At 36.7% G+C, this 19,340-nt stretch overlaps 1 protein-coding gene across 1 annotated transcript in view; it reads left to right on the forward strand.

Annotated features, from left to right (window-relative positions):
* The window catches only part of URB2 (URB2 ribosome biogenesis homolog), a 48,647-nt gene extending 29,719 nt beyond the window's left edge, over positions 1-18,928 (forward strand). Inside the window, exon 10 of the mRNA XM_036753349.1 lies at positions 18,656-18,928. Coding sequence (XP_036609244.1) covers positions 18,656-18,853 — 198 coding nt within the window. The 3' untranslated portion in view covers positions 18,854-18,928. The remainder of the gene's footprint in view (positions 1-18,655) is intronic.
* Positions 18,929-19,340: the final 412 nt, after the last annotated feature.

Consider the following 19,340-nt stretch of genomic DNA (forward strand, 5'->3'; position numbering starts at 1 on the left):
GATCAGTAACTTGGATAAAGGTATTGATGGCATCCTTACTAAATCCACAAATTACAAAAAGCAGAGACAAAATCACTAAGAGATCCTGATTGGTTAGAATATTTAGTCAAATCTGAAAAGATAAAACTTAATAGAGATAATTGTACATCCTCACACTTGGCTTCCAAAAATCAACTTCACAAGTGCATGATGAGATGTGACTAGACAGCAGTTTGTCTGAAAAGGATCTGAGTGTTTTATTGGCTTGTTGGCTCAGTATGGGGCAACAATGTGTTATAATGTGACAACCAAAGAAGCTAATGTGATTGTGTAGTAGATAAAGAATTAGACTTGAAGTTACAAATCATTCCCACCTTTGACAGTTACTATGTACCCTTGGACAAGTCACTTAAATTTTCTGAGCCTCATTTTCCTCATCTGTAAAATGTGGATAACAATTTTTGCATTACTTGCCTCTCAGGTTTGTGCTCAGAAAAGTGCTTTGCAAACCTGTAAAGAACTATATAAATGTGAATGTATCATCATCATCATCATCATTATTATCATCATTATTATTGTTGTTATTTCTGGCTGGGCAGATCACAGAAGACTAGATCTCATCTGGGCCTTGAGGAAGAGATAGAGCTTGAGGAGGTAGAACTAGGGGATAGGGATGGGCAAGAGACATTTTTGTCAATTAATAAGTATTTATTCTTTCTGTTTTGCTTTTTTTTTACTTCATTGCTTTTTTTTTTTTTTTTTGCTTTGTATTACCTGGAATTCAAAATTTATCCTTTCCCTCAATGAGACATTTTTGTAACCAAAAAAAAAAAGCAATTTGGCAAAACAAGCCAATCCATTAACCTTGTGGGACAGTATATGCAGTGTTCCATACCCAGAGCCCATTTCTTCTTCACACACTGGAGAGAGATACCTTTTCTCATCTCCAGAGATATGAACAAGCATTTATTCTAAGCAGTGGGAAGAATGTGAACAAAGGCATGGATGGAGGCAGGAATACTTGAGATGTGCTTTGATTAACAAAATAGTCTATCTTGTATAAGATCCAGTGTCTATAAAGGGAGATAGTGGAAGAAAATTCAGAAAAGGTGGGTTTAGGGTGTTTAATGCTATGCTAAGCAGCCTGGCCTTTATTAGTAGATAATGGTAGATTTCTACCAAAGTCTTTCTCTAATACTCCATCATGGCTTGGAGGTGACCCTGTTGTCTGGGGATATAGCAAAGCAGAGGGTTGTACCAATTTGGAAAGGCTTCAGATATAGTCCTAATGAGAGCTTGTTCCTGCCACCTGAAGACTAGACAAGCTCATTATGGAGATCATCACCATCAGATTGGCCCCTACATAATAGATTATTTTGTCAGGTCAAACCATGAAATACATAAAAATACAAAACATTCCTTCTGTCTTATGCATTCTTTTTTTGCTTGTTTCATACTATACTGGTGGAAGAGTGTTGAAAAAAAAGGGTGCTAACATTTTAGAGTATATATAAACATTAATTTAATTGTTGCTATTCTAAATATGAACTTTGTCCAACAACCTAATTAAACCACATCCATGCTGACAGTCTAAGTTTAAATAAGTAGTGATAGTGATAGTATTAGCTAACATTTATATTGCCCTTTATGGGTTTGTTAAAGTACTTTACATATATTATCACATTTTATTCTCACAACAACCTATGAAACTAGAAAAAAAAAGAAATTATAGCTAAATAGAAAAAGATGGTTTATAAACTCTCTTCAGAGAAGTGAATAAATGAGTTGCTAGAGTTGATTTCATCATGTGCTCAAGGACAATAAAAGTTGTTTCATGGGACACCACAACAGCAGTTGCAGCTTTTGTGCCACTATCTGTTATGGAAGATGAAGAATTAGAGAAATTTTTACCAAAAACTCAGTTATATTCTCCAAACCAAGTCAGTGTGTACTTTGCTACTTAACTTTTATACACTGTGAAGGTGGACATGGAGAAGGAAGTAAAATGTTTTAGAAAATATACTTCAAAATGAAGAAATGAAAGAAGCCAAAGTTTACCATAACTGCACATCAGGGAGAGGCAGGAAACCCAGTAAGTACATCATTATCTCAAACAACATTACAATAAATGAAATTGTTGTAATAGAAAAGTCTTATCACTTCAACAAGCATTTATTTTAAGTGCTTATTATGTACCAAGCACTGTAGTAAGTGCTGTGAATAAAAATGTCCCTGCCTTCAAGTACGTTACATCCTAACGGGTGAAGATAACATAAAACGAAGCTGAAAAACAGGAGGGAAGAGAGATAGTACCTGGCAAAGTCATGAGAGTCAGGAGCGGAGCTGAGAGAGGAATGAAAGCATGGCTGACTTGAACATCCTCCTCAAGATGGAGATTTTTGGAAAAACCAGCCAATTAGAGGGAGAGGTCAAGAGAGTCAGAAGGTGTTTCCAGTTGTGAAGGCTGAGGGCAGAGGGAGCTTCTAGTTTGAAGAGGTTTGTATGGCATGGTAGAGAAAGTCTAGAGAGTCAGGATCACTCCTACAGAGGAATGAAGAGGATGAAGTAGAAGAAAGGATAAAGATAAGAAGATATGTACAATTACAACCACTCCCATGTGGCCTATTTAAACAAGATGTTGATTGAAAAATGTGAAATGGATGAAAAGAACGACAGCATCCTTGTTTATCACCATTTGATGAGACCTATAACCTGTGTAAAACAATTGCCATGAGAAGGTGAAAAGATCCCAGAAAACACATTAGCCAGCAAGTACTTAATCTTTGTCAAGACATAAGTCACCGTAGCCAGAGGCAATAGCAGTTTAGAACATAAGCTTATTTGCAAAATATTACAGAGATACAAATGTTACAGATATTACATGATCAAAGAGCATGAGTTGTATCAACTCACAAAATAGATAAAAGCAATGGAAGAGAAAACAAAGATACAAGTAACTAACTTGGCGGAAGGACCTGATTAATCATCCTTAAAGCTTTTAGAGAGGTAAGTGAAAGGAGGATAACAAATAGATGTTAAATTGAACTGATCTACCACTGATTATATGGTGATCTTTATTAATCACAAAAATGAGGACCACCATATTTGTACCTTTCATTATTAATATGCAGTGTGAGGAAATGGAAATAATCTTTGCAAAGATGAAGCCAGGTTGTGTAGTGGTGTCTTACTAGGTACTTTTTTTTAAAAAAGGAAATCTGTTGCAGGTCACAAAATTTCGAAGTTCTTCAGGAATCACTTTTCAAGATGTCACAGAGGGGAAAATTCTAAGAGGGTAGCAAAGATTGTAATGACTATATTGCTATTTTTTAAAAAGACATCAACTATGACTGTCCCATAACTGCTTTTTATTGCTAGCAAATTTTAGGATAATATCTATACATATTAAGAGCATCCTAGATGAAAATATGAGACAAGAACAGACTTTGGATGATTTCCTATAGCAAACTGTATCTTCACAGTCACAGAAAAGGAAAGAGGCATAGAGAAATTATGAAAAATATAGAGAAGATAAAGGCTTTTATCTAATAAGGTATCTGCTGTATGCATGTTAAAAATCATATGTGATTTCAGGAGAGATACAATCAGAATCAGAATGAGTATTTACTAAGCTCCTACTCTGTGTCAGGCACTGTGCTAAGCTCTGGGCATACAAAGAAAGGCATAAGACAGTTCCTGCTATTAAGGAGCTCACAGTCTGATGGGGTAAGACAACATGTCTAAAGATGCCAAAAAATGGTAGGGATGGGGAGAGAAGGGCTCCCTGGTCCAGGGGGCATGAGGAAGTCCTGTGTGAGTTTCAGAAAGTTGATTTTATTTTGCAGATTAATATTTCTGGAGATGATGAAGTCCAGGAAGGTAGCTGGGTGGGAAATGTTGATAACGTCAATAAATGATGATAAATGTTTAACAGAGATAAGTTTAACAATTCTTTATTAGTATTGAGCAAGACATAAAGCATAGAAACATATTCATTAAAGGTATTCTCCAACGACAAAGAAGAAATCTTGAGCAGAGTCCAAATGGAAGTGTAATTTTTTTGTAGAAGGTTAGGTTCTCTAGACATATTATTTGAAAGTAACATCATGCAGGTGTCATTGGCTTGCCTAGGTAACACTATAGGGCCTTCTCAGGGAGACCTATGGTTATGCTAAGGAGACTAGAGTAGTAATCCACAGAAGAAATACCAAGTAAATGAAGAATGAATATTACCCAGGTTTAACATGCAGTTTGATGGCCAGCCCATTGAATTAATATATCAGTCTGTAACTCTTGGAAAAGTACTAAAGATGGGGAGGAGCAAGGTGCATTTCAGGAACCACACATAGCTTATTTTTTTTTAATTTAAATTTATTTATTTAACATATTTAGTGTTCAGCATTGATTTTCACAAGAGTTTGAATTACAAATTTTCTCCCCATTTCTACCTTCCCCCCCACTCCAAGATGGCATATATTCTGGTTGCCCTGTTCCCCAGTCAGCCCTCCCCTCTGTCACCCCACTCCCCTCCCATCCCCTTTTCCCTTCCTTTCTTGTAGGGCAAGATAAATTTCTATGCCCCTTTGCCTGTGTATCTTATTTTCTAGTTGCATGCAAAAACTTTCTTTTTTGTTTTTGAACATCTGTTTTTAAAACTTTAAGTTCCAAATTCTCTCTCCTCTTCCCTTCCCACCCACCCTCCCTAAGAAGTCAAGCAATTCAACATAGGCCACATGTGTATCATTATGTATAACCCTTCCACAATATTCATGTTGTGAAAGACTAACTATATTTTGTTCCTTCCCAACCCATCCCCCTTTATTGAATTTTCTCCCTTGACCCTGTCCCCTTTCAAAAGTGTTTGTTTTTGATTACCTCCACCCCCATCAGCCCTCCCCTCCTTCAAAATGAAGAAATGAAAGAAGCCAAAGTTTACCATAACTGCACATCAGGGAGAGGCAGGAAACCCAGTAAGTACATCATTATCTCAAACAACATTACAATAAATGAAATTGTTGTAATAGAAAAGTCTTATCACTTCAACAAGCATTTATTTTAAGTGCTTATTATGTACCAAGCGCTGTAGTAAGTGCTGTGAATAAAAATGTCCCTGCCTTCAAGTACGTTACATCCTAATGGGTGAAGATAACATAAAACGAAGCTGAAAAACAGGAGGGAAGAGAGATAGTACCTGGCAAAGTCATGAGAGTCAGGAGCGGAGCTGCTGAACTCTTGTGAAAATCAATGCTGAACACTAAATATGTTAAATAAATAAATTTAAATTAAAAAAAAATAAGCTATGTGTGGTTCCTGAAATGCACCTTGCTCCTCCCCATCTTTAGTACTTTTCCAAGAGTTACAGACTGATATATTAATTCAATGGGCTGGCCATCAAACTGCATGTTAAACCTGGGTAATATTCATTCTTCATTTACTTGGTATTTCTTCTGTGGATTACTACTCTAGTCTCCTTAGCATAACCATAGGTCTCCCTGAGAAGGCCCTATAGTGTTACCTAGGCAAGCCAATGACACCTGCATGATGTTACTTTCAAATAATATGTCTAGAGAACCTAACCTTCTACAAAAAAATTACACTTCCATTTGGACTCTGCTCAAGATTTCTTCTTTGTCGTTGGAGAATACCTTTAATGAATATGTTTCTATGCTTTATGTCTTGCTCAATACTAATAAAGAATTGTTAAACTTATCTCTGTTAAACATTTATCATCATTTATTCCCTCCTCAGGCCAAATTTGATGAGAGCAAGATTCACTCATTCCCCCCTCACCTGCCCTCTCCCCTCCTCCCACAGAACTGCTTCCTCTTGCCCCCTTTATGCAAGATAATCCACCCCATTCTATCTCCCCCTATCTCCCTCTCTCAGTATGTTCCTCTCTCATCCCTTAATTTGATTTTATTTCTTTTAGATATCTTCCCTTCATCTTCAACGCACCCTGTGTCCTCTCTCTCTCTCTCTCTCTCTCTCTTTCTCTCTCTCTGTATATATATAATACACATAGATATATACATACATACACATTCACTTATATATATATATATGTGTATATATATATATATGTGTATATATATATATATATGCATATATGCATATTCCCTTCAGCTACCCTAATACTGAGGTCTCATGAATCGTACATGTCATCTTTCCATGTAGGAATGTAAACAAAACAGTTCAACTTTAGTAAGTCCCTTGCAATTTCTTTTTCTTGTTTTTTTTCTTGATTACCTTTTCATGCTTCTCTTGATTCTTGTGTTTGAAAGTCAAACTTTCTATTCAGTTCTGGTCTTTTCACTGAGAAAGCTTGAATGTTGAATATTGTAGTAAGGGAGAAGGGGATGGGAGGGGAGTGGGGTGACAGAAGAGAGGGCTGACTGGGGAATGGGGCAACCAGAATATATACCATCTTGGAGTGGGGGCGAGGGTAGAAATGGGGAGAAAATTTGTAATTCAAACTCTTGTGAAAATCAATGCTGAAAACTAAATATAGTAAATAAATTAAATTTAAAAAATGTTCAGAACAGAACCAAAAATAAAAAATAAAAACAATTCATTTTCACTTGGAAAAAAAATTATTCTGCCTGGCTCCCCATTCTCTTCTAAATCTATCCTATATAATGCTCACAGATTAATCTTCCTAAAGAACCCTTTTGATTTTGTCCTTCTCAACTCAAAAACCTTCAATGACTAACTAATTATATTAATGAATCATGTAATCTCATTGATGTAAGAACTATTTCTATTGGTATAGATCGCAACCAATCTATGGCTTCTGATCCTGTATTATTCTGGGTCATGTTTTGCATATACCTTCCATAAAAAATGTGCTAAATGTGCTAGAGGCATTCCTCAAATTCTTTACTATTTCACAGATCCCAAAGCAACATTTGGGTTATCCATACACAGGGCGTCCCATAAGTCTTAGTGCACTTTTAAGCTATTAAAACTTAAAACTACACTAAGACTTTTGGGATGCCCTCTATTATCCCTTTTATTCCCTACATGAGAGCCTCCTACTTCATTTTCCAGTCATACATCTTATTGATGTCTTTGGCCCACTTAATGTGTACAAGTCCTTGTTCATAACATGCTGCTTCCTACTTACACCTGCCATACATCTTTTCATTACCTCTTGAGTGTTCAAAGCATGTAAATTCCATAAATTGGAGCCATTTAGTATCATCAAGAGGATGCTAATGTTAAAAGGCTCAACTTTTATAACAAGGAATAGCTTGAGATCATTATAAGCTATGTGTGGTGGTGGTGGTGGGGTGGAGCCAAGATGGCGGCCGGAAAGCAGGGACTAGTGTGAGCTCCCTGCCAGGTCCCTCCAAAAACCTATAAAAAATGCCTCTGAACAAATTCTAGAACTGCAGAACCCACAAAATAGCAGAGGGAAGCAGGGCTCCAGCACAGGACAGCCTGGATGGTCTCTGGGTGAGGTCTGTCACACACAGAGCTGGAAGTAGAGGGGAGCGGAGCCCAGCATGGGCAGCAGCAGGACCAACCAGACCAGGAGCCATGTGGAACAGGCCCTAGCACCCTGCATCAGTGAGCTGTGGCAGTTACCAGACCTCTCAACCCACAAACACCAAAGACAACATAGAAGGTTAGTGGGAAAGCTGCCAGGGACAGAGTGAAAGCAGTTCGTGGTTCGGCAACTGCCCCGGGGGGAGTGGGAATACAGAGCCTGCTTAAGATCTGAGTCAGGTCCAGGTTGGTGGTTCTTGGGGGAGGAGGAGTGCTGGTGTGGCAGAGCTGGCTATATAGAAATACCTCTGAAAACAACAGTGCATCCCCTCAAGCTTGGAACAAAGTACTTGTTACTCTACAAGCAGTCATACCCCATTGAAAAACTCAATGGTCAAGTAAGTTGGCTGGGAAAACGGCCAGGCAGCGAAAATGCACCTAGATTGTCTCAGACTTTGGAATCTTTCTTTGGTGACAAGACCAAAACATACAGCCAGAAGAAGTCAACAAAATCAAAGAGCCTACATCAAAAGCCTCCCAAGAAAAACACAAACTGGCCTCAGGTCATAGAAGAGCTCAAAAAGGATTTGGAAAAGCAAGTTAGAGAAGTAGAGGAAAAATTGGGCAGAGAAATGAGAAGGATGCGAGAAAACCATGAAAAACGAGTCAATGACTTGCTAAAGGAGACCCAAAAAAATACTAAAGAAAATAACACCTTAAAAAAAAGACTAACTCAAATGGCAAAAGAGTTCCAAAAAGCCAATGAGGAGAAGACTGCCTTGAAAGGCAGAATTAGCCAAATGGAAAAGGAGGTCCAAAAGACCACTGAAGAAAATACTACCTTAAAAATTAGACTGGAACAAGTGGAAGCTAGTGACTTTATGAGAAATCAAGATATTATAAAACAGAACCAAAGAAATGAAAAAGTGAAAGACAATGGGAAATATCTCATTAGAAAAACCACTGACCTGGAAAATAGATCCAGGAGAGATAATTTAAAAATTGTTGGACTACCTGAAAGCCATGATCAAAAAAAGAGCCTAGATATCACCTTTCAAGAAATTATCAAGGAGAACTGCCTTGATATTCTAGAGTCAGAGGGTAAAATAAAAATTGAAAGAATTCAGAGATCACCTTCTCAAAAAGATCCCAGAAAGAAAACTCCTAGATATATTGTTGCCAAATTCCAGAGCTCCCAGATCAAGGAGAAAATACTGCAAGCAGCCAGAAAGAAACAATTTGAGTATTGTGGAAACATAATCAGAATAATACAAGATCTAGCAGCTTCTACATTAAGGGATCAAAGGGCTTGGAATATGATATTCCGGAGGTCAGTGGGGCTAGGATTAAAACCAAGAATCACCTACCCAGCAAAACTAAGTATCATGCTTCAAGGCAAAATATGGACTTTCAATAAAATAGAGGACTTTCAAGCTTTCTCCATGAAAAGACCAGAGTTGAATAGAACATTTGACTTTCAAACACAAGAATCAAGAGAAGCATGAAAAGGTAAACAAGAAAGAGAAATCACAAAGGACTTACTAAAGTTGAACCATTTTGTTTACATTCCTACATGGAAAGATGCTGTGTATGATTCATCAGACCTCAGTATTAGGGTAGCTGAAGGGAATATACATATATGTATGTGTGTGTGTGTGTGTGTGTGTATGGAGAGAGAGAGAGAGAGGGCACAGGGTGAGTTGAATATGAAGGAATGATATCTAAAAAAATAAAATCAAATTAAGGGGTGAGAAAGGAATATATTGAGAGAGGGAGAAAGGCAGAAATAGAATGGGGTAAATTATCTCACATAAAAGTGGCAAGAAAAAGCAGTTCTGTAGGAAGGGAAGAGGGGGCAGGTGAGAGAATGAGTGAATCTTGCTGTCATTGGATTTGACTTGAGGAGGGAATACCATACACACTCAATTGGGTATCTTACCCCACAGGAAAGAAGGAGGAAGAAGATAAAAAAGGGGGGACAATAGAAGGGAGGGCAGAATAATTAATAAGTGATTGCAAGAGTCTAGTTGAAAAGTGTTTTTTGCTTATGTTTCCCATGCACTTTTGATATACTATTTTGTGTTGTAGTTTTTTATGGCCCTCATATCTCCCTACAAGACCATAACATACAATGAGGGCATTGTGTCTCACTCAAACTGTATGTCTCCTACATTCCGGGCACATTGCTCTCTCCAAAGAAGGAACTTAATAGGTGTTTGCTGAATGAAATGAGGTGATGAGGGCCAGGGTGAGAAACAGAGAGACAACATAGCAACATGGCTGGAGAGCCAGCCTCAGAGTCAGGAAGAGCTGCATCTGAGTCATAGGAAGAGATGAAACTAAGAATTGAAGACATGCTTGTGTCAAGTGGAAGGAGCTGACAGATGGCTCCATCACACCCCAGCTTGTCTTCCTGAAGCTCAGTCTAGCCCTGGAAATCCACACATTGGAAGTACTCGTCTCTGTAGCCTCTCCTTTTGATTGGATATTGTTTCCCAGAACCCACATTTAAAGAGAACACTCAGGCTGCCCCACTTCAGCTTCCTTTTATGGTGTTGTCTATCTCCATTAGAATGTATGTACCTTGAGGGCAGGAACTGTCTTTCTTATTATGACTTATATGAACTAATTCAAAATGAAGTAAACATAACCAGGAAGACAATACACACAATGAGTACAGCAACATACAGTAAATGGAAAGAGCAACAACAAAAGAATTGAAACTGAATGCTACATAATTATAATGACCAACTTTGACCCCAAATGAGAGATATGAGAATACTCTTCCCTTTTATTCTTTGTAGTCTGTGGATGTGAAACACTGTATGTAGAGTCAGAGTTTTTCAACGTGTTTGTTAGTTTTGTTGAATTGTGTTTTTCTATTTTTAAATTCAGGATACCTTTCTGGAGAGGGGAAGGGCTTTTGAAAATGTAGATAAGTGTATATTTTTTTTAAATGGCGTAGTAGATAGAGAGCTGGCCTTCGAATCAGGAAGAGCTAGGTTCAAGTCCTCCCTCTCTCACATGGTGGCTGTGTGACCCTATTAAACCTCTCAGTGCTTAAGACAACTCTAAGACTAAGTTGTAGTGAAGGTACTGAGCTGCATTAATAGAGGGAATTTCCTCCCTGGGAGTTCTTTATGCTAATGAAATAAATTGAAGGTCATGCCAAAAGGCGTGAGGACAATAACCACCACCCTTCCTATTCTTAATTAGCTTATTTTATCAAATAAGTTAATACATGTGACTACACTTTTAATAAACTGAGGGCTGCTCTACAAATATTAGGTGGTATTTATATAAACATATATATATATATATAGTGTGTGTGTGTGTGTGTGTGTGTGTGTGTGTATGTGTGTATGTATGTGTTTGTGCACACCTGTTTGCTTTAGTAAACCTGATCAGAGTAGCAGTATACTCATTGGAGAATTTATCACTAGATAAATTACTTGATGACTGGGCACTACTTATCAAAGGACTAGCTTTGAATTTGCTCTCATCCTGTTCCTATATAAATACCTAGCTGAGAAAGGAAAAATATGGAACTGGACAAATTTCTGGAGAAACCAGAGTTAAAAAACATATGGCATTTTCTGCATGGGACAGGAAAAGAACATACATATTTCTCAGCAACTCATGGAATTTTTACAAAAATTGTCCTTGTACTAGGGTACAGAGATATCACAAACAAATGTAAAAAGGCAGAAATAGTAATACATCCTTTACAAACTATAAGGTAATGATTGAACATGTATAACCTATATCAAATTACCTACCATCTCAGCAAGGGGGAAGATGAGAAAGGGAGGGAGAAAATTTGGAACTCAAAATAAAAAAAAATGAATTTTAAAAATTGTCTTTATGTATAATTGGAGAAGAATGAAATATTACTTAAAAGCAAAAAAAAAAAAATATGGAAATTGGTTCAGGGACCACAAACAAAAGACTCAAATAGAGACTTGACAATGAAATCCTAAATAATGAGTGGGTCAAAGAACAAATTATGGAAACAGTTAGCAACTATGTAAAAGAAAATGATAATGAGGAAACTACATGCCAAAATTTCTGGGATGCAGCTAAAGCAGTCCTCATGGAGAAAATCTTACCTGAAAAACATACATTAACAAAATAGGAAAAGAAAGGATTAGTGTACTAAATATGCATTTTAAAAAAGTAGAAGGCCAACAAATAAATCTAAAATAAGCACAAAAGAGATGTTAAAAATTAGAGGGAAACTAGACAAACTGGAAACAAAAACCCCATTGTAATGAGAAATAGAGCTAAAAGCTGGTTCTTTGAAAGGACTAATAAAAATGATAAACCCATAGCTAACTTGATTAAAAAGAAGAGAGCAGAAAATTAGATCAATAAAATAGTAAATGAGCAAGATGAAGTCAGAGCAAAACCAGAAGAAGTGAAATGAATAATCAGAACATATTATGCACAGTTAAATACTAACAAAAAGAAATAAAGGAATACTTTCAAAAACATAAAAGTTCCCAAACTATCAGAAAAACAGATAAAGATCTTAACTAACCCAGACTCAGAAAAGAAAATAGATCTCATTGTAAAGGAACTACCAAAGAAAAGAGCTCCTGATCCTGATGGATTCATGGTAGAATTCTGTTGAGCCTTTAAAGAACAGTTTGTACTTGTACTTCAAAAATTATTTTCAAAATTTGGAAAAGGAAGCACCCTGCCAGAATCATTTTATGAGACAAATACCTCAACCAGGGCAAAAGTAAAACACAGAAAGAAAACCATAGACCAATATCATTCAAGAACAATTCCTCAAAAATGTTAAACAGAAAACAAAGTAGATGCCCATTGTTTGGGGAATGGCTAAACAAATTGTGGTGCATGAATGTAATGTAATGTTAATATTAATATGCTCTGAGAAATGTGAGAGATGAATACAGTGAAGCATGGAAAGATCTATCTGAACTGATGCAGAATGAAGGAAGCAGAGCCAAGAAAATAGTATGTGACTCCAACAACGTCAATGGAAAGAACAACGACCCACTAAACAGTCAAAAGCAAGTGTAACAATTATAAAGGTCAAGCAGGACTGTAATGAAGAAGCGTGAGAAGTCATCCCTAACCTACTCCTCCTTGAAGGTGGGAGGTCCACAGATTTTAGAAATTAGACATGTTTCCAGACTTTTTCAATCAGTTGTGCTGACTTTATCCTCCCTCCCTAGGAAATAGCATTTGTCATATGGGATGGCTCTCAGGGAAGGGGAGGAAAAAGGACACGTGGGATACTATGCTGATGCAAGAAACAGAAAATATCAATAAAAACTTGTTTTAAAAATACTTAACTGCTGCCTAATTCCCAACTTTCTAGCTCCCTGTACATGCTAGAAAATGGGATGACTCCACTATGAATGTTTGACCTAGGTTTGAGGGGGGTTAAAATGGCATCCGTAGATGATGACTGAAACTGTATTTTTACATCTTATAAAACAGGCAGGGAAATGTGGCAGCAGCACAAAGCAGTTTCTTAAAATTATTATTACTCAACGAGATCTGGGGCCATAGTAAAATTTACCAAGAATTATTTTTCAGCATTTATTTAGCCCTAAATATTTTTAAGTACTTGAGTCATTAATACTCAAGCATCTTTTATGAGGAAAGCTACTATTTTTCTTCCTTTTTTATAGATGCTGAAACCTAGTTACCTTAGATAATTTAATGAAGAAAAGCAAAATTTTGAACTTCTGAGTTGCTAACTGTTATTCTGGGATATATTTTGCATGAGAAGCCTACAATTTCTTGGCTTCATTCTTCATTTCTGACTTGCACTCCTCAATTTGTTATCTAGGCTGCCAGAATGCCTTGGGAGTTATCAAAGCCTTCAGGCTCCCAGACCCCCTTGGCAGCACATTTCACATTTGGGCTTTAATTTGTTGTTTAATTTAGTAATGAAGAAAATTCCATATGCATTAGAGTCTTCTGCTTGAGAACCATAAATCTTTCCAGATGAGTGTTGCTATGTATGTAGACCATAAAACATTTATAAGTGTAATTAAAAACAAGACAGCAGTTGCAGCTGTTTAAATCTTTCCTTTAATTTTCTTTAAATTTTTTTCGGGGTGGAGAGTTGGTAGGGGTGAGAGAATCAATCAGCTCTCTGCACAGTCCAGAGAAGTAGCAATGCATGACATACAGAATATTAAAATTTTAATGATCCTTCCATGCAGTAATGTTGGCAAGATAGTGAAATTATTGCCACTTTCAACTCCTTTCCCTCTAGTTCAGCTTTATAGCTTCTGCTATAGATTATTAGTCTACAGAATAAATAATTTATACGGTTCTTTTAATCTAAGGATTTCCAGGCTATTTATGGATTTTTCATTACTTGTCCAGTGATTCAACAACAATTCAAACCAATTTTTAAAGAAACTACTCTGTGCAAGGCACTCACCTGCACTCCAGTTATGCAAAGGTAAAAAAAAAAATGACAGCCTTCCTAATTTTGAAGGAAAATTTTCAGGCATTTTTCATCAGCTCCACTTCATTTTTGGATTGGGCTACTGTGGAGTTAAACTTTCAGTTAAATCTCAGGATGTGGTGGAAAGAACACTACACTGGAAGCTAGAAGCCCAGAGTTTTAGTTAGGGACATATCATTTATCATCAGTTGCTTTGTCAAGTGTTTATAATAATTCTTGTACTGCCTACCCCACTGTTATCAGGATCAAATGAGATAATGTGTGTAAAACACTTAAGTGCTATTCATTATTATTTCATGTTCAGGTGAAAGTTGGTAGAGAAATGGAAAAACCTGGTAAACTAGGACCAGTGTGTGTTGGCTTCCTGACATTTATAATTAGACTTCATCTCTAAACCAGGCCACATATCTTGTCCCATCCCCAGACAGTGAATTTAGACAGTTTTAGGCATAGCCGAGATGGAGTTAGGCATAGCTTCCTGTTACTTCTGATTTAAAATTTCTAGGGCAGGATAAACTGAGAATCTGGAGATATGTTTGCAGCTATGACCAGATGTCAACATAAGATTACCTTTGATGCATGCTCTTCAATTTAATTTAATCAGCATTATTTTTTTTTTGTAATTTGGTTGAGAATTTATCTCATCTGTAGCTACAAGAGGTATATAGTCTGCTTATCTTCTCATTTTTTTATGGAGTGTAGCATAATGTGATATTTCAATGGCATATATACTCTCACTGATGAAGAGTAGTCCTGCCAGAACTACAGATCATATCCTCCCTTAAATCTGATGTAGCTGATTCATTCAACTTACTGGAGACCTTTGTTTAAGTTTCTTGACAGTTGGATATCAATGCAGCATGTGACCTGCCATCAGTTATCCCTAACTCTTGATATGTGAGTGGCCCATCTAGTCATTAAACACTTTAATGATATACTTAATGCCTAATGTAGCATTATTCTTTGATAATATTGAGTCTTTCCATTGCCTCTTGAGTGACTCACAACTTTCATTCTTCAGATGCTGATATTTCCAGTTTAAAACAATAAACACTTATCGAGCACCTACTACATACCAGACACTGTGCTAAGCACTGGAAATACAAAAATAGGTAAAAGGCAATCTCTGCACTCAAGGAATGTGACATCTAATGTGGGAGACTATGTGCAAACAAGTATATGCAGAGAAAGCCATCTATAGGAGAAACAGAAAATAATTAACAGCAGGAACACACTAGAATTAAGGGGAGTTGGGAAAGGCTTCCATACAAGATAGAATTTTAGTTGGGCCTTAAAGGAAGCCAGAGGAGTCAGTAGGCAAAGTTAGGTAGGGAGAGCATTCCAGGCATGGGGTACAACCAGAAAAAAATGCCTGGAGTCCAGAAATGGAGTGCCTTGCTCATGGAACAGAGCTCTATGTCACCAGATCAAAAAATATATGTTGGGGGTATGCCTGGACCACAGGCATTCTGCATCTACTTGTTTTTTTCATATGGATGATTTGGCTGAATTCTTCAGTGATTATGGAATTCATTTATAGCTGTTGCAGTCTTCTAGGCATTAATGCGGTCAGCACAATGTCATCCACAAATTCATCTTGAGGACCTCCTCAGCCACAGGGAAGGGCTACGGGGGAGCTGTCTTCTATTTGATCTTGACACTGGACACCTCTCCCTGACAGTGGCTGACGACTTCATTTAGCACAAATACATCTTGTACCCAGGCATGATGGACTGAGTGTTGACTTGAAGCCAGGAAGATTTAGGTTTAAATTCTGCCTCAGGCACTGACTGGCTTTGGGACTCTGAGCAAGTCACTTAACCTCTTTCAGTTTCCTTGTCTGTAAAATGGAGATAATCATTTCACTTTCTTCGTAGGGTTATTATGAGGGCTAAAGAACATATTTATACAGCACTTTGCAAATTAGTCAGCAGTTAATAAGCATTTATTAAACACTTACTATGTACCAGGCACTGTGCTAAGTACTATAGATACAAATACAAATAAAAAGATAGTTCCTTCCCTTAAGGAGCTTACAGTCCAGTGGGAGAAGACAACATAGACAAGGAAGCTTAAAAGTGTATGGGGAGCAGGGGAAAGGTACCTGGCTTGGGAAGATAAAAGAGGAGTCCAGAAGCAATGTAGCTGGTGGGAAATGGGGAGAAGCCTGTGCTTATCAGCCTCTTCCTTAAATGGAGAACTTGGGACCCCTAGCCCTGCCCTCCAGTCAGAGGGTCCAATCAGAGACGTAAAGAATACTGAGGACAAGTGAGTACAAAGGCTGAAATGTCCAAAAGCAGTATAGCTGGTGAAAAAAAAGGGAAATAATAGCTAGCAATTGTTTTATGTCCCATTTGATATTACTAACCAGAGGGTTATTAATCAAAGTTTCCTCTGTTATTTAAAGTAATCTTGTTTGACATTATTAACATATGCATAGGAAATATTTTGTTCAGGGAGCCCTTCGAAGGAAGGTGGTGTTTTGTGCTACCAAATGATTTTTTTCTTTTTAGTATTTCACTTAGTGAAATTACAATGGGACGTTTTATTCTTTACTCTTTTCAGTCATACCACCAAAAGCCCATTGTAAAATATAATTTATAAGAGCCTGACTTCATTGTGGATATGCCTTGGTAAGTGTGTAGGTTATTTAAAAAACAACAAACCTTTATTGATGCAATTTGCATCTACATCACAGCTAACCTAATCCTGGCCCACCTCTATTCCATAGTTTCTATCCTGTTCATTTACCTGTGGGTCAAATTTGTGATTTTGGGCTGGAAAGATGACCCACTCTGACGTTTCTTAGATTTCCTTATCACTATTCAGTGTTCTTTTTAGATCTTTCTTGGAATAGTTGTGTATGGTGGTGGGTGGAGGAAAGGAACTGGGCTCTGCTGCTTCCTCCTACTCTGCCTTCTTGACTGGTCCTCTTAGGTTCTCTACATCGAGGACTGTAATGTGAAGAGTTCAGATGTCGTGGTCCCCATTGTTTGTAATGAAGAAGATGGTTTGTTATAGAAATCTTGGCAGATATTTTTATTTCTCATCTGTTATTTTTTTCACCTTTCACCTTTAACTGTTCATGGTATAATCTGATTTAACTTGCTCTCCTTTTCAACCATCCACCAGTTCTTATTCTGTTGCGATAATTTTACAGATGAGTTTATATTCTAAACTAGTATTATTCTTTGCTGTCACATATCTGTTAAGAAGACCAGCATTTGCTGACTGAAGCAATTTCTATGCTCTCTTTGTCTGATAATAGTGATTTAAATTTCCTTAAGAAATAGCAACAGTCTGTTTTGATGTCTATTTCTTTATCCTTTTTTTTTTTTTTGGTATCAATAGCTTGTTTATATTATATGGCACTTTGGAGCTGTTAAAATTGCTTTTTTAGCTTCTTGTTTTTATCATTCTAGGTTGGTATTGATTTTGATCCTTGTTCTAACAAATTGATTCTCTTACTGTACACAACTGATTTGATGGAAACCTAATCAGTAGCTAATTGTTTCCTGTATAAGATGTAGTTTTTCAGATGGTATTTGGTGCTTATTCTGTGCAGCACTTCCCAGCTGTCTTCTTGGAAAAAAAAAATATTCTTTATATGCACTTGTAAAATATCCATGTGATCTATAAACCTTTGGTTTCTTCCTTTTTTTCATCCTGCAGCATGTTTTCCAACTTTTTTCCCCTGTCCTTCGTATGTCGTCCTTTGTATTGTAGTCACCAAGTATGAAAATGTATGTTGACTTACTTTGGAGGGTCTTTTTGAGTAGTTCATAAGATTTCTTTACATCTTAATCCTACAAAAGATATAGGTATCTAAACTATAATTATCTTCATGGTGGTCCTTTTACTCATTATGAATGCTGCAATTCAAGATGACTAAATGTCCTAGGAAATGGTGTTCTTTACCTGAAGACACCAAATAAGATCAACTCTACTGGTGTCTTTATTTTCACTTCTCCAGGGTGAACCTATGAGCTGTCCTTCCATTTAGCTTCACCTGCCTTTTTTCTTCTAGTTTCATTTATAGCATAAAATGTCTTAAGTTCGTTCCTTTTGTAGTAGGCTAAGTCATTATACCAGGCTTATAAATTATAATGGCTCTGTTTTCAGATTCAAGGGGCCTATTTCTGAGCTCCTGTTTTCACAGTGGGACCAAAGAAGTAATCCTAATTCTGCACACTCTCTCTTAGCCTGAACTTCGTGTGTACATACCAAACAGCTCTTGGGCTATTAAGTACTACTCAAATAAGCAATTGCATTGCAGTCTATTACTAATTATTTTGTGCTGTTGTTTATTAAATGGTATCATAGTTGACTGAAAGAGTACAGCTTATGTAGTGATTGGCAAAGTGGAAAACTTCAGATGAGTATGCTTCTGGCTGTTAGGAATTATGATAATTTTTGCCACTGGTGAATATTTAAGAATCATTTTGTGATCTCAGTTCAGATCCTCTGAAGATTAATTCCAGATGGTTCTTCTAGTGTTCTTTTTTAAAGATTCAGCCTAAATTTCCAAACATATCCACACCCCCTTTAAAAACATTTAATAATTTAAGCTGTATGCAAAACTATACTTGAGATTATATTGTCTTTAGTAAATTTTCTCAATTTGTGGGAAGATATTAGTTTTTTTTTTTTTTTTAAAGCATGGGTTTTATTTTGCATTGACTTTTCCCACAGTTTTCTACTTTGAAAAATATAGAGTTTTTCTCTTACTAGGTGACTCTGTATCCAGCTGTGAAGAACCTGCTGAAGGAGGGAATTTATCTTATACTGGATCTCTGCATTGAACGGGACATCCATTTCCTAAGGACCTCATTACAGCCTGGTGTGAGAGAAGTCTTTAAGGAACTGTACAATGACTATACCAAATATCACAAGAATAAAAACAGAGGGGAGGAAAAATACACTGCTTAAATCTTTGTAATAGCCTTATAAAATAGCTATTATTGATTCTTTAAAATTGTATTAAGCTTCAAATACAATTTCTATTTAAAGGATAGAAAAAATTTTAAATTTTATAATTTAATGGAAAATCTCATTGGTTTTATAAACTATATCTTACTATATATATGTATATATACATATATATGTATACAGTATGTTACTTTTGTATTATATTTTTGTATGCTTAGTTTTACTACTAATTGTAAAGCCAAGAATCCTGGAAATAGAATATAAAAACATTGTTAATCTCAATTAAAAACTATTCCATGCACTCAGTCTCATTTTCACGTGTTATTCTTGAATGAAGTTTTTCTCCTGTGAGAATTTTCACTGGGATAGGTTGTCTACCAGGAATCACCTTTGTGACTGCCCTTGGCATTATTTGTTTTGCCCAAGCTTTGGGGAACCAAGGATCTGATTAGGCTGTTTGGGGCATTAATGATTCCAAATACTTTCT

This window comes from Trichosurus vulpecula, chromosome 4 (genome assembly GCF_011100635.1).
Source record: "Trichosurus vulpecula isolate mTriVul1 chromosome 4, mTriVul1.pri, whole genome shotgun sequence".
In the NCBI taxonomy this organism is placed as follows: Eukaryota; Metazoa; Chordata; class Mammalia; order Diprotodontia; family Phalangeridae; genus Trichosurus; species Trichosurus vulpecula.